At 38.5% G+C, this 15,336-nt stretch overlaps 1 protein-coding gene across 2 annotated transcripts; it reads right to left on the bottom strand.

Moving 5' to 3' along the window:
• Positions 1 to 808: 808 nt before the first annotated feature.
• On the bottom strand, positions 809 to 14,597 carry LOC138052214 (sodium/hydrogen exchanger 9B2-like). 2 transcript variants are annotated; one of them, XM_068898595.1, is made up of 9 exons: positions 14,333 to 14,597; positions 13,975 to 14,219; positions 12,108 to 12,283; positions 11,550 to 11,659; positions 9,220 to 9,372; positions 6,433 to 6,541; positions 5,584 to 5,720; positions 2,025 to 2,105; positions 809 to 1,206 (listed from the first exon to the last, which is right to left on the bottom strand). In XM_068898595.1, exons 1-9 carry the CDS (start codon positions 14,357 to 14,359, stop codon positions 1,024 to 1,026), a joined length of 1,221 nt encoding a protein of 406 aa, XP_068754696.1. In that variant the 5' UTR covers positions 14,360 to 14,597; the 3' UTR covers positions 809 to 1,023. The 2 variants fall into 2 exon arrangements, with proteins under 2 accessions (XP_068754696.1, XP_068754697.1); XM_068898596.1 differs by lacking the exons at positions 13,975 to 14,219; positions 14,333 to 14,597 and adding an exon at positions 13,595 to 13,683.
• Between the last annotated feature and the right edge of the window lie 739 nt (positions 14,598 to 15,336).

Consider the following 15,336-nt stretch of genomic DNA (forward strand, 5'->3'; position numbering starts at 1 on the left):
CTATTATGGGATGCCCAGGGGGCAAATACATAATTTGCCCCCTGGGCATCCCATAATAGCTATTTGAAACAATAGAAATCAAAATGGCCGCCATGTCGGTAAAAAGGTCTATTGAACAAAGAAACCTGAAAATTTCAGGACTGCGAGGATCATATAATTATAGCTTCACTTGATTTCAAATCCGCACTTCAATGTACTTACTGTTCATTTCATATATCATTTCGTTCATTGATTTATTCATCACGGGAACAAATGAATCCACATATGACCAGCTCCCACCGTCAGTGGCTTCATGGCTCAGTTCAAAGGTTTGACCGTCGCACCGGTATCGCGAGGTCACGGATTCGAACCCCGTTGAAGTCCTGAATTTTGCAGGCTTCTTTACGCAATTGCTAAAATTGCGTTCATAACTCGAGGATCATGATAGCTTCACTTGAACACATAACATATATTCGGAATGACTAAGACAAAAATGGAAAAAGGCGGATTTAAGCCCTATTCATTGCAAGGGCCTTGTTTTTCTTGGATAGGTATCTTCCTATATAATTCGGCGGTGGTAGGATGAATGATGTCCCAGGAGGGGCCTGTCATAGTACCTACATCTTACTAACAAATTGCGGGGCCGAACGGCAAGTTAATAAAAAAGTCTAGATTCCTTGAATCGCAAACGGGATTTTTGCGGCTTTATGTGTCCTTCATTTTCCAGACAGATGACAAGTCAGTTTGTTGTGCATCACTGAGTCAAAAAAATGGTTGGATGCTGATAAACGGAACCTTGAAGTGGTTTTTCTGTGAATTTGGCTTTGTATATTTCTCTATCATGCGTTTATTGGCTCAATTTCTTCTCTTCCTTTAATTACATATTTGTTCATGAAGAGTCATATTAAATGTACATTTAAAATATCTGAACATCACCCACACAGATTTGTGTCTTTCTAGGTGTATTGACATTAATTGACAAGGAGCACGAAGCCAAAAAAAAGATGACACTTCATAAAGACATTTGAAAGGCATTGCATTTTTTCAGACGCTACTTTCGAGAACTCTGTTTTCTTTCCTTTCAACTTTAACCCCAGGAGATTCATGAAGAGCGCTGTCGAATTCCTCTCGAGGGCTTCGATGTAACATTCTTGGTCCAGCTACAACAATTCCGATTGCTCCAATAGGCGATGTTATGAGAATAACAAGGACAGCAATCGTCAAAATCTGTCATAACATATGAAATAAAACAAATCAGTTTAATAGGCAAGTAAAGTTACGTTAACTACCTGGGCTAGTGATAATGAACTCTTCAAAAAAGACGATGACAACGCGGGTACACCCCCACCCCGAGGGGTAAGGCCAACTGGTAAAAAGGAAGGAGGTATTCGCCGATTAAATTAAAAGAAAAAAAAACAATCCTAAAGGGCACCAAAAGCTCGTTTTGTTGTTGTCAGAAGCAAAACGTTTCAAACTAGAAGTCATATCAAAACTTGATGACGCAAGATCGACGCGCTAACGTGAACAAGATGGAATAACGGCGAACTTACATATATTTAACAATTATTCACCGATATTCACCGAGGCTAAGGTGAGTAATTGAATATGGGTGTAATTACGTAGGTGATCATTTGATTATTTGAAAAATATCCATTTTCTTTAAAGCAATTCATTTATTCGTCACCTCAACAAAACGGCTTGCGGCCATTTTGAAAAAACCGCTTACACTGTAGGTGACTATCGCGTAATAATCACCTCAAATGTAACCAATCAACGCTGAGAATTTTCAATAATCACCTATGTAATTATACCAGAAGCTCATGACCTTGAAGCGTTTAACTCTGGTTCAGAGCTAGTTTTTTTTGCGTTTAAACATTTCCTTATTTGGATGTAAAGGCATTTTACCGCGTGCAGCTTCGATCTTATTTTTGTCCATATTTGGGCACAAAATTGGTGTCTTAGAATCCCTAGCTTTGTTCCAAGGAAAAGAGTTGCAAATTACACGCTTCATGTGTTTCTGATTACACTTAATATACATATTCAACCTGTATTCCATACTCTTCTTCAATCTGTCCAGTAAATCCTTTCTGTCGTGCTATGTCCAAGGAAACAGAACCAATGGCAGCCTGAATCAATTAAGTTAAGAGACAAATTAAAAATTATGGTGATAAATGGGAAAAGGTCACGAGCATTTATATGTGAATCACAAGGAGAGCAGTGCAAGGTGTTTTTTCTTTTATTGCATTTGAATGCAAAGTGATTGGCTGAAATATCAGGTCATGTAGCAGATTTCGTCACGTAAAATTTGATTGGCTTGCTATAAAGAAATCGAAAATAGGAGACCAAGGAGTAGAAACGATGACTTAGAAATCAGACCAATAGAAGTTGCTACAATTTCAAAAAATATGTAACTTACGAGAGCTGATACACCGCCCAAAAAAATCTAGAGCCTTTTTTTACCGTTAGAGGTAACACAATCAGTCAATGTTAAGTCCTATCTTTAAGGTGGCTCAAACTGGTTTCAATAATTTGGAGGGAATGTGCTATTAGAAAGATTAACTCTACAACACCTTTTCACTTATGGTACCATATGAAACAACAATAATTGCTTAATAAGACGCACAAATTGGTGTGACGTAATAAAAAACCATGGCAACAAAAGAACCATCTAAAAACGCCCTATATTTTCTGTTTAAACGCTTGTACAGTATCTCAAAAATCAACTTTGGTGACCCCCATCTTTTATTGCTGAAAAGTGATTAGCAGGCTAAGATGAAACGCTCTGCAAAGTTTAAAAATTCTCTGGAGCGTAATCAGAGCCACCTTACAATTTTCCAGTTGTCAAGGTGGCTATGAATCTGCCCCAGAGAATTTTTTTTGAAACTTTCCATAGAGTTTTATCCTAGATTAATATGCGGACAATGACAAACGCATTTTTGCGATGTTTGTCCGCATTTCAATCGCATAATGCTATGTAATAAGGCGTTACGATCTATTTTTATCAATTGTGGAAAATGTCACTTAAGCAGCGACAACGGCGACTACAACGAGAACGTCACAAATTGCATATTGAGTGGGCAAAAACAATAGCACGCCCTGCACGTGCGTTTTTCACTTTTGTCCATTTCTTTCCCGTCGTCTGCAAAACAACAACGTGAAATAGCCAAATTTGAGGTTTTATGAAAGGACGTCAAAACATGAATATAAATTTTCATTTTCTCCCCTAAATTAAGCGCCCTTGCGACCAGTGTCATTCATGAGGAACTATCACACATTTCATCATATTAAAAACGTTCAGATAATCTGACCTGCGATCGGGCGTTTTTTCTTTAGAGAAGGGGCGAAAAGTCTCTCCTTGGCCGAAATGACACGTAAGGAGCAAGGGTATGATTTCAGGCTAGAAACAAGAATTTATATTGTGAGAGGATGTTCTCGTTGCCGTCGCTGTCGTCGTTGCTTGTTAGAGACCTTAAGATCTACGACGGCGACGACGAAGAAAACGTCACTTTACAATTTTAAAACATAACTTTGCATTATCATAAGAGTCTTTCGCGATTATTCCATCTCGTTCACGTCCTACAATTTGGGCGAAGTATCCTAAAACGAAATTGCCGGGTTCGACGGGTTTCAGATTGAAAATAGAGCCTCAAAGAAAGATTTTTTGTTGCATGCTCACGTTGTCGCCAACACCTCAGGTGTTTTGCAGAGAACCGCTCATCTCTAATGGGAAAAATCATGCTTTGGGACCGTTCATTTTTATGAGGTGGGGGGGGGGGGGGGGGGGGGGAGGGAGGGAAGGGGGCTAGTGGGATTTAGGGGGGAGGGCATGCGAAAAAAAACTGCTTTCGAGGGGGGCATGCCAAAAAAAATAAGGCAAAAAGGGGGGACACGTGAAATATTTTAGTAAAACTTTGAAATGGCATAATATTTTAATATTTAAAAAATGCTATAGAACAAACGTAGAAGGCAGGATACAAATTTATTACAAACTTTCCTTCTGCTTTCAAATAACTTTGACGACAACAACTATTTGTAGCCACTAAAGAGAACTTTAAACACTGTTATTTTCTAATGCAACTCTTACTGGCACTCATCTTCATCTTCACTGTCGTAGAGCTCTACTTCGCTGCTTGTGCTGCTACAGAAGTCACTTTTCAGCAATGCTTTAATTTCAGTCAGAGTGTACTCTTCAGGGTACATTAAGGTATAAATATAGTCTCTGACTTGCTGCTTAAGGTTGGTGGTGATTCTGCTTCTTGCAGCATTGGTGAACTAATTCCCTTCCAAGAGCTGTGCGATGTATGGCCCATCTCGTCTAAATAACGATGTGGCAACATCCTCAACTTTAATACACTCTTCCCGGACGGCCAGCCTAGGGGGGTACACAATGCATTGGGGAAGATCACTGGGCAAGAGAATTAGACCATTGAAGTGGCAGGATGGTTTTATCTGACCCAGAGAGCGTTGCTTCATTTGCAGATAAGTTTATTATCAAATCAAAGTTTGTGGTGGATTATCTTCAGCATCTTGTCGTGCTGGAATTTAAAAGGAAAAAGAAAGCAGAAGAAAAGGCAAAGGAAAGTAGGGAGGCAAAAGATAAATCACATGAGGATTATCCTTGGACTGTGCTGTGCGAAGATGTAACGAAGCTTAAAAAGCTACCTGTTCCAGAACTAAACAAGTACTTAAACCACCACAGGCTGAAGCAGCATTTGAAGAGCAGTAAGAATGAGAAAGTAAAGGCAATTGTAAGACATTTATGCTTGCAGCAGAGGAGCCCTCTCAGAGCTGGCCAAGCAACACTGAGAAATGCCAGCACATTGAGACAAGATGATAACAGGGCAAGCGCTGACAGCAGTGAAACCGATGAAAGTGACAATGATGAGTATGACAGTGATGCCATTGACTCTGGGGGAGATGACTCAAGTGATCTGTAGTATAGGGATTGTAAATATTGTCTTCATAGTGAGCACAATAACGTGAAGTAGGGGAATAACAGAGAATATAAAAAAGTTAAAATCTTGAGAGGGGGGTAATTTTTTTGGATGGGGGAGTCCATCCGAAAAAATTACCGCTACAAGGAAGGGGGGGGGGGGGAGGCATGTGAAAAAAACTGGTAAGCTGAGGAGGGGGGGGAGGGTGGGGCCATCCGATTTTTTAATGGTGCTTCCCAAATCCCACCAGCCCCTCTCCCTTATAAAAAATGAACGGTCCCTTAGAAATATAAATGTTGTTCTGTGAAGACAAGTTAACAGGGAATACAGCTCACTTTCGGTCGCCGACCGCGTTTCATAAACGTCGCGTGCTTGAGCTCCCTATTTTGGGCGCAGACGAAGTACAGTGTAATTGAAAGTTCATAGCAGCGACGACTGCGTGCAAACAATCTCGAGTTCTATTGTACTGATTATTTATTTCGCACCCAATAGACCATTTCCGAGTTCATGTCTGCCTCCTCTTCAAAGCGAGTCTAAGTGCAAAGTTTTTCTGATGGTAATTAGTTCTACCTTACTTATGAATAAAAACTAATTTTCATAAAAAAAAGGAGGCAGACATGAACTCGGAAATGGCCAAAATATATTATAATCTATATAGTTTAGACCCTACCTGCACTGTAGCTTTTGGCAGCCATGAAATGGCAATAAACAGCCTCTCTTTAAAGTTGAGGTCATTTCCAAGTAAACCGAGATAGGTAGTGACGAGTCGAATTATCAGACTGATGACAAGATTTGCGATGCCCATTCCTGCAGAATAAAGAAATAAAGAGACAGACAACATTAGCAAATACCAAGCCGAAGGGTCCTGACGCCCTTATCAAGTTGAGAGATGATAAAAGTAATTGTGAAAAATAAGTGTAGCTCATGGAGGATTTCAATGATAGATAATATATCTGAATATATGCAATTTCACGCAAATAGCCTTGCTTAGATAGAATTCGAATGGACATGGAGACCAGGTGACAGTATTATTAGCATTATACATTGTACAATAAACAGTCAAACGTACCTCCAAGCAGTTATTGTCACCTTGTCTCACTCGGATAGGGTTCTGTCCCAATACAAAACACAGGTCACAAGCCACAAGTCATTTTTTTGCCAACACAGAAACAACCCTAACCGTTTATCAATGCTAACATTAGGCCTAAAAACTCTTGTTTAGGCCTAAGGTTAACTTAAATGAATGTTTAAGATTCTTTCTGTATTGGTAAAACAATGACCTTTGACTTGTGACCAGTGACCTGTTCCTAGTGTGACATTCCATAAATTATCTCTCATTTAAATTTTCTGAGAGTCACTTTAATCATCTCTGAACATACGTGTAGCTTAATTTTATTGTTGGTTTTTGCTTATGCATTATCAAACCTACCTGTATACTTACATAAGCAATAAATTTAAACAATAAAGAGGTTTTGGTTTTGCAGTGAGCAATGTCGAGTATTTTCAGAATGAGACTCACCAACAACCTTTGTGTTCATGTAAGCTACACTGACTTCAGCCCCAACAAGACCAAACAGCAAAGGTTCAAACAACTGCCAAACAAGGGACATCACCATAGCAACTGGAGCCTGACCGACAAAGACAATTAATAGATATCCCTTAAAACAATTTACATTTTATGCTTTCAACATATTTACAGAATAATTTGAATAGTTCTTGTCCAGATAATAAACTAATGCTAATAGGAATACTCTGCATTTTTTCACTCAAGTGATTGGCCACAAAACAGAAGGAAGCATTTGCATTTGAGTTGACCAGCAGGATTTCTGTTGGACACCAACATGGCTGCCGGGTGTTTGTTGAGGGGCACAAACATGGCAGCCATCACATCATCTGAAAACTGAGAATGGATTCACACTCTGGCAAATGGGGAACCTCTTGGAGTGAAGGGGTCAACAAATTTTCACAATTATTATTATTAGGCGAAGGCAACGTGAATATCGGTGAATCAAAACTAAGGCACTTTAGATGATAATTAACTTTGAAAAATATGCATTTTTTTATTTAACAATAATATTAAGTTTTTCGTCTGTCTATTCCTCAAAATGACTTGCGGCCATTTTGAAGATTATCGCGTAATAATCACCACAAGTGCAGCCAATCAGCACAGAGAATTTTCAATAATCATCTATGTAATTATACTAAAATGGAATGTTCCTTGTATCCAATAAACAATGCAGACAACTAGAAAAACAAAGTATTACAGATTGCCTGAAAAGTCAACTGTAGTAAACCTCAGCAAAACTTGGTCCTTAATGCACAATGAAAAAAAAAAATTTTTTTTTGAAAAAAAGAAACAGCTATAAGCACTTTAATTCCACATTCAATGTCAGTGCTTTAACAACCCCTACATGTAAGTGCAAGCCGCAGGAAGACTCCCACTTAACCCCAGGCAATAAAAAGTTACCATTCAATTGGCTTCTTACAAGTACATTTTCAACTAATGACCACGTCACCTTTTCCAATTCCTGCTAATTGAGATACACTGTAAATGTAGTTATTAAATTCTCAACCTCGGATAATGCAATTCGCGTGCTCTGATTGGTTCATATACCTTAGTTTGACCTTATATGGTAAATGATTGTGCTTAGCGTTGCTAAACTAACTTTTTTATGCCAGAAAGCAAAATTTCTCTTGGTATAAAGCAAAAGAAAAACGTTTTTGTGGAAAGTTTGGATCAATTTCGAAGCTTAGAAGTACGTGAAAAGGTAAGCAATGTTTTTGTGATGAGCCTGAGTCTGTCTGACCGCTAGATATTACACAACATTGCATCTTCATCAAGCTTTTTCAATTTTGCTGGATTTTCTCCCTTTTTTGCTCGTATTTCGTACTTCCAAACTTTTGGAGTTTAAAGAGTTAATTTTAATAAAACAATTATTCTATTTGCGCTTGTTGGATATGAGACTGGTTATAGCTAACTTGGCACTATGCGCCTCGTTGGCTATTTACCATCTCATATCCAACACGCTCGTGGAATAATAATTTGTTAAGTAGCTTCAACATGTGACTGTTACACTTAAAATTTACACTATGTCCAGAAAATGCAGGGAATTAGATGCAAGCCCAATTTTGATTACCAACACAAAGTGTTCCATTAATTAAGTCTAAGGACTTGCATTTTTCATTATAAAATAAGATTTGAAATGATGGTAAATTTAAATAGCTGCATGTACATGTACTACATGTATTTCGTCAATATCAAGAAACACATTAAATATTATCGTATATAATTGAAGGAAAAAAGGTAAAGGAAATACAAGGCACAATAGGACAAACGCTGTGTGTGAAAATATGTACCAATACTAATAGCTTTTTCCAGTTGTGATGAAAGTGAACTGTAGACAACATTTGGGCAATCAGGAGTACCCTAAATCAGGTTAATGGATTGATTGAAACTCGGCCTACATGTGATTGCAGAGATGATAGGTGCAGTTGATCGACACAAGGTCTGCATCAAATACCATGAGATAGTCACTAAGTGGTAAGGACAATATTCCCGGGTGGTCACACCAATTCCTTATTAGTACAGACTTTAAACTTTGGTGAACACATGGAATCAGTTTAATTTTCGTTTGGATAGGGCATACACCAATGTACATGAATGTGGTCTTAATTCGTTTAATTCTCTATTAATTAGACTATAAAACTGTATAGGCCCTTTACGCAAATTGCTTTCTCTAAAATAATATTGTTGCAACTTGTTAACATGTAGTTCATTTATAACCCTTTTACCCCTGAACTGGCCTAAACCAGACATACTTAGTATTTTACTATGTCTAACGCCAGACGCTTTTACTTGTCAATGGGGAACCCGCAGGAGTCAATGGGTTAATATTCATTTGCTAGTTGGAATGTGGTTCCAGTTGTGCATACCACAATTAGGCCAATCCTGGATTACTGGAAATTTAAATTAATTACTGTCTATTTACTTTTAAAGCAAGCTTCCTTGGGATTTTTAGCCTTTAATTATGCCTTTCATATAAGCTTTTGTTTTCCTTCAGCATAAAATTGTGTTGTTAATACTCTTTCAACATGCAAGATTCAAACCTTGTTATGTACTACTTAAAAGCGGATATTTAAAGTTAATCGGCCTTTGACCAACTACATGTACGTCACAGTGTAGCCCCTGAAGATCAAAGACTTTGAAAAGAGAAAGAAAAGTTCATGCACATGTAGAATGGCACAAAAAATAAGGCACTCTTTCACACTAGCTTCTAATAACAGCATACTTGGTTTTACTGCAAACCTTTCCTATGGGAGTCCATCCATAGGCTGCAACTGTTGACATGGTTAGCACACCCAGAGCTCCTGCACCAGAGAATTTTGCTACATTACTACCAAAAACAGAAAGAAGTGAAAAACACAGCAGTATCACAAGTCTGTTGTGAGGAAGATTAACCTGTAGAGAGAGGAAAAAAAACGTGTCCATATTATACCAGCAAAATCTAAGAATGTTAAAAGAAACTACATGTACACGTAATACTAGTATTATTGTTTTTTAGACCACCAGATCGAGATTTAAACATTACTTTTTAAAATAAGCTCATTCAAAACAGTGATAATTATCTGTAAAGCCTTGCCAAAGAAATCAACGTGCAACAACTGCCAGCAAACTACTGATCAGAAGCTGGGACCGTCAAAAAAATAGTCACACTCTTAGTTACATTTTAGTAAAATAATATTATAATAATTATTAATTACTAAAAGTGCAAATGGTACATGTACCTTAAGTACAATGTCATGTAACTACTACAAACTGTATTTGCTATCAACAGCAATTTGCAGCCATTTATACTTTGAGGAACCTCTCATTGTACATGTACAAATTGCAACAACAACAGTGGAACGTTAATTTAACAAACTTCTGTAAAAACAAAGTCCCGATAAAGTGTACCCTAAATCTCTCATCCCTTAATAACACTTTCCTAAACAAGGATCTCAATGTAATTTTGTCCTGTTATTTTTCTCCTTTAAGTTAGTAGTCACTCTGATCGACATACAGTATACAAATATAAACCATTAAGGCCGAAAATTACAAACCAATGAATTGAATGGTGTCTGACACTTGCAGCCTGCAGACCTCAGGCTCAGCAGACTAACCCTAAATCACAGTTATTGAAAGCTAACCATTCTAAAATGGGTGCTTAGACTTATAAATACTGTTTATCAGCACAAGTTTTAGGCAGTCTACAAGGCTGTGCTCTACGGAAAATTTCTGGGAGCCCTTTGCAGCTGGGGTGCCCAGCCCTCCAAGTTGGTCGCCTGAATTAATTAATTATTTATTTATTTAATTATCTGAAATCAGCAACGCAGGAAGATCTTCATCCATCTTTCTCTCAAAAAAAAAAACATTGCTGTTACTACTCTGGTGATCGTCAAACTCGCTAGTGCAAGAAAACCCCGCAACCCGTCAAATTTTTCACGCCATACTTGGCAATGCCACCAATGTTTTCAGGTTTAAAAGTGAAAAAGTAAAGATTGCGGCAGTTTTATGTAAAAACGTTTGGGTCTAATACAGGTAAACGTTTTTACTGGTTAGTTGGGTTAAAAATGAATTTTCAAGACGTGAATCAATGCCGCTTGATTCTCGTGGAGCTTTTGTGAAAACTGCCGTGAAACAAAAACCACCGCGACCCAAAAGGTATCAATTTTTTTTTTTTTGAGCAAGTCATCTTGATTTGGACGAAAATCATTGCTACAGGACAGAACTAAAGCATTTTTTTCTTATTATCAGTAAAATGTTTTAATAGTGGAATGAGCTTTTTGTGGATTCGGTCAAAGCGCCAGTTACAGCGTTATTTGTTTAGGGCATGCAATGGTTTGTCACAAACTAAAGACAACGCGGGATTGCTCTGTTTCTAAAACAACAAAAAATAACATAATATCTTTCCTTTATTCTTATTTCGTTATATCATATACTGGGGAAAGACAACCATAACCTAAATGTATTTTAGCCAAGCAGCCGCAAAAAATCGTAAAAATATTAAATTTGCATATACTGCGATTCCCGGGTTCATACAAAAGTAAATTGCACCGCTTCGCCGGCCGTGCTTTACCGCTGTCAGAGCAGAAGTAACAACTCTTTTTAAAACTATAACCAAGAGATGCCAAACTCCACGTTCCAAATTTAATGCTATTTTTTTGAGAAAGAATCGAAATTCGTGCGGCCGCCGGTCGTCACGTGCAAAGTCACGGTTTATGTTACATGTGAAATTATGTGGAACGGCCTTTGAACCGACTGTTTCGCACGAAGAATAAACATTTTCTGAGACGTTTCGTGAACTGTAACTACCAGCATATTAAATTGTTTAGCCGCTTTATCTGCTGGAAATACAATAAACCAGAGTGCCCAGTCGGGCGACCGGGAAATTTTTATCGCTCGCTCGAAACCAAATGTTAGTCACCTCAGGCGACTGGGCGCCGTTAGAGCACAGCCTTGGTCTACAGTCTGGAATCTGCAGTCTCAGCAGTCTGCAGTTATCATAGACCTTGAATTGTAGATGTATCACTGAAGATGATGTAAAAAACTACTTTTCTACAAGACAATCACAATGGAAAAGAGATTCTTGTATGTACATTTTCATTCTTGTTGGGAACGAACCAACACAGGACACCAACAAGACATCCAACAGTGATACCAAGTAACAACTCGATTGGTCCTCGAAATATGCTGAATATCAAATTACCTAAAAGAAGAGAGAAAAAGCAATAATTTATCATGTCATTGATGATTCATGTTTTGAAATAGCATCCCATCAAGTGTCTGCGGCATGTTCAAGCATTCATTCTTACAATGCACAGTACCTTGTGAGATTGTCCACACACTACACCTCTTGTTAAAGATGCAGTTTGTATAATTATATAAAGAGACCTCTAGATTATAACAACTTTATCGGCATCAACAATTGCAGACTGCAGATCGCAAACCGCTGACTAACCCTAACCTAACCCTGACTCACATTTATAAGTGTAAATAAGTGTTTAACAGCGCTATTTGAAATGAGTGCTAATTAGACTTAAATGCTGTTGAATTCAATGATATTTGTAGGCAATCTACAGTTTGCAGTTGTCATACACCTTCCATGTAATTTTATCAGGCTGGCAAACATAATTTGAACTGCAGGTTACACTGACCTGAATCAAATGCTATTCCAAGGCAAACTCCAAATGCACTTATACAAAAAACGTTATCAAAAGATGCCGCGGCCATGACCAGAGTAGGAATCCCTTTGTTTACTCCATAATGTTGATCTTGCAATTCAAGCAAACATGGTATCACCACAGCAAGAGAAACAGCAGCTTGGACAAAACTGATTTCAAGAATAAAATCTCAGTCACTCCACGCAAGGGTTTCAATATTAATTATTAACTTGGTGCCTGGTTGGAGTAGAGTTAAACCGACTATTGTTAACCCATTGACTCCCAGGGGTTCTCCACTGACGAGTAAAATCGTCTGGCGTTAGACAAAGTAAAATACGAAGTTTGGCCGGTTTAGGCCGGTTTGGATGTCAAAGGGTTAAATTGTCACAACGAATTTTTAATTTTAGGTTTTAAAGAACGTCTTTAACTCAAGGGCTCCTAAGAGTGAAACTTTATAGATTTCACTTTTTTTGTTTGCCAGACGATTTTACGCATAATTAGAGGAATGGGAGGGGGGGGGGGGGGGGGGATGGGTACAGGAGGCGGATGGGTACAGTACATATGTACAGTATACATACGTTGCAGTTCAATATTTTTCCTAGTTCATGATGAGATTTATTTTATCTATAACATTTGACATTGGACAATTGTACTCTAAAAAAAGTCTGGGTGCTCCAGAACAGGAGTGAAACCAGTATGAACTGGTGATTTCTAGTTCTGGTGCTAGTGAGCTGCAGGACAGACTCATGGAGGCTAATGGCAACCCAAAATCATTTCAATCCAGAAAAACCATAAAGTTTTATAGATCTCTGTTGAAAAACAAATTTGCACTATCTTTGCTATTTGCAAACAAAGAACTAGGAAAAACCCTGTCTATCATGGTTACAATAAATTATTTGCAGCCTAAACTGCAATGAGCTAATTCAAATATGATGGTCCAGCTCATTGCGGGTGTAAAACCTAACTGGGCAGGGTAATCCTCTCAAACAGATGACAGGTGAGCGATGAGTCCAATATTATTTGAGGCAATGGTCACAGGTGGTTTTCATTTTACGTCATCGCTGCCATATTGATGGAAGAAAACAAAACATTAGCTCCTTTTGTTCATCCACCGCAATTTGTACATGTACATTGTTATCCGTGACTCACTAGAGATTGGTTGCAAACCACCTATAGGCTACAATTGGCCTAGCTCTCCATTTGGACGTCAGAGATCAAGAGAGTCATCATGCGCAGGCAGATGCCGCCACATGGTATATCTCATGACTCCCTAATGGAAGACCATGGAAAGCTTGTGGATTCTATTATGCCAATACGTCAGATGACTTTAATATATTAAGCCAGCTTTAAAATGAAATCGTTTTTACTGTATACGTTTCATTCGTAAGTTTCTGCCTATGATCTACAGAGACTCGGTTACGCAGAATTGCATGATAGTGAATATCTATGTACACTGCACAATGCAGAAATATCAAACTTACCCAAGCTGGAAGCGGCAGGTACAAAACACAGGTCACAGGGCACAGGTCACAGGTTACAGGTCACAGGTCACAGGTCACAGGTCATTATTTAACCTGTACAGAAAGTATCCTAAACATTTATAAAAGCTAACCTTAGGCTTAATTAGGCCTAATTAGGTCTTTTTAGGCCGAATTAGGCCTAATTAGGCCTAAAGAAAAGTGTCCTAAACATTCATAAAAGCTAGTTTTAGGCCTAATTGGGCCTAAAGAAAAGTTTTTAGGCCTAAGGTTAGCTTTTATGAATGTTTAGGATACTTTCTTTAAAAGTAAAACAATGACGTGTGACCTGTGCCATGTGACCTGTGACCTGTGCCCTGTGCCCTGTGACCTGCGTTTTGTACCTGCCGAGCTGGAAGGCCCAAAGCCACTTCATGTCTAACAGGAAATGCACAAGAACCGCGGCAGAAACAGCTTCAAATATGCAAGGAAGAAACGCTAATCGAGCAAGAGTAAACTTCAGTTTTCTTAGCGCAGAAGTATTTAATCCAAGACCCGAACGAATAAGAATTATCACCAAAGCCATGCTCCGTAGAGTTGAAGACCAACGCTTGTCAATGGAACGAGCCAAATTAATCCCTCGAACATTCTGCAATAGAAATCCCGCTAAGAGCATACCCAATAACTGTGGAAGACGAAGATATGGGATTTTACCCACTATAAAACCGAAAAGACTAGCAGAAACTACAACAATGTATATACCAAATATATTTCCGCCAGGTAAAGCATCGTTGCCAATTATTGACCACAACACAGCCCATATCAACAGAACAATCAGTCCGTGAGTTAAAAAGCGGCCACAAAACCCACTTGGAGGAACGGTTAAGCCGGCTGAAGTCAAATGCTCCTTAAAAACTCCATTTGTGTTCTTCGGTTTCGAAGTGTCTCCATTTCCGATTCCATGTGCTAAAGAATCCGTTAGCCTGGAGGTATTTTCTTTGTCGTCCATGGTACTGCTGAAGAAAATCAATGACTGAGCGATCAAAATGCGGGCATCAATAAAAGCAGAAATTCCGGAATGCGGAATCCGAAATCAGGAACCTGGAAGCCAGAAGCCAGAAACCTGTTTCTCGAAAGTCCCGAAACTTTACGGGCCATTTTGGGGTGTCACATTTCCCTCTGTATCTCAAGAACGGAGAGGATTTAACTCGCCAAACTTCACAGATATGTTTCTTTTAGTTGGCTTGAAAACATGTTAAAAGATCGGCTTTCCAAAACAAGCTGTTGGCAGTTTCACAAGTGGCTTTTTCGGGCCCGAAACGTTTTCAGGACTTTCGAGAAACAGAAACCAAAATTATCCACAATTTGCGAGAATTGCAATAATATAACCACTGGATAACTCAAGTTGTTTTGCTATTGTTTATCAGGTGGATAGTGATTTATCCATGAATAGCGTTATCCACCTTTCGAACAATGGAGGTCTGGTTTCTTGTTCATCTTTATTATCATCAAGTCTTCCAATTGGTAATCCTCGTAAATAAATGATCATAATCAAAATTGGCTTATTGTACGTGGTGAACTTTACGTAAAAGTAATAAAAGTAGCTCAATGTTGTACCCAATTCAAATCTCCCGGATTCTTTTTGTGTTGTATTTGCATTATAATATAACATTCACATTTAAATGATGATGCAAAGACCTGGAACGAAACGTATTATTCCCAAAGGGTTTGGTTTAGCCCCTAGCGCTTTTCACGGTTAGTTTTTC

The sequence above is a fragment of the Montipora capricornis genome, chromosome 6 (assembly GCF_036669925.1).
Source record: "Montipora capricornis isolate CH-2021 chromosome 6, ASM3666992v2, whole genome shotgun sequence".
Taxonomy (NCBI): Eukaryota; Metazoa; Cnidaria; class Anthozoa; order Scleractinia; family Acroporidae; genus Montipora; species Montipora capricornis.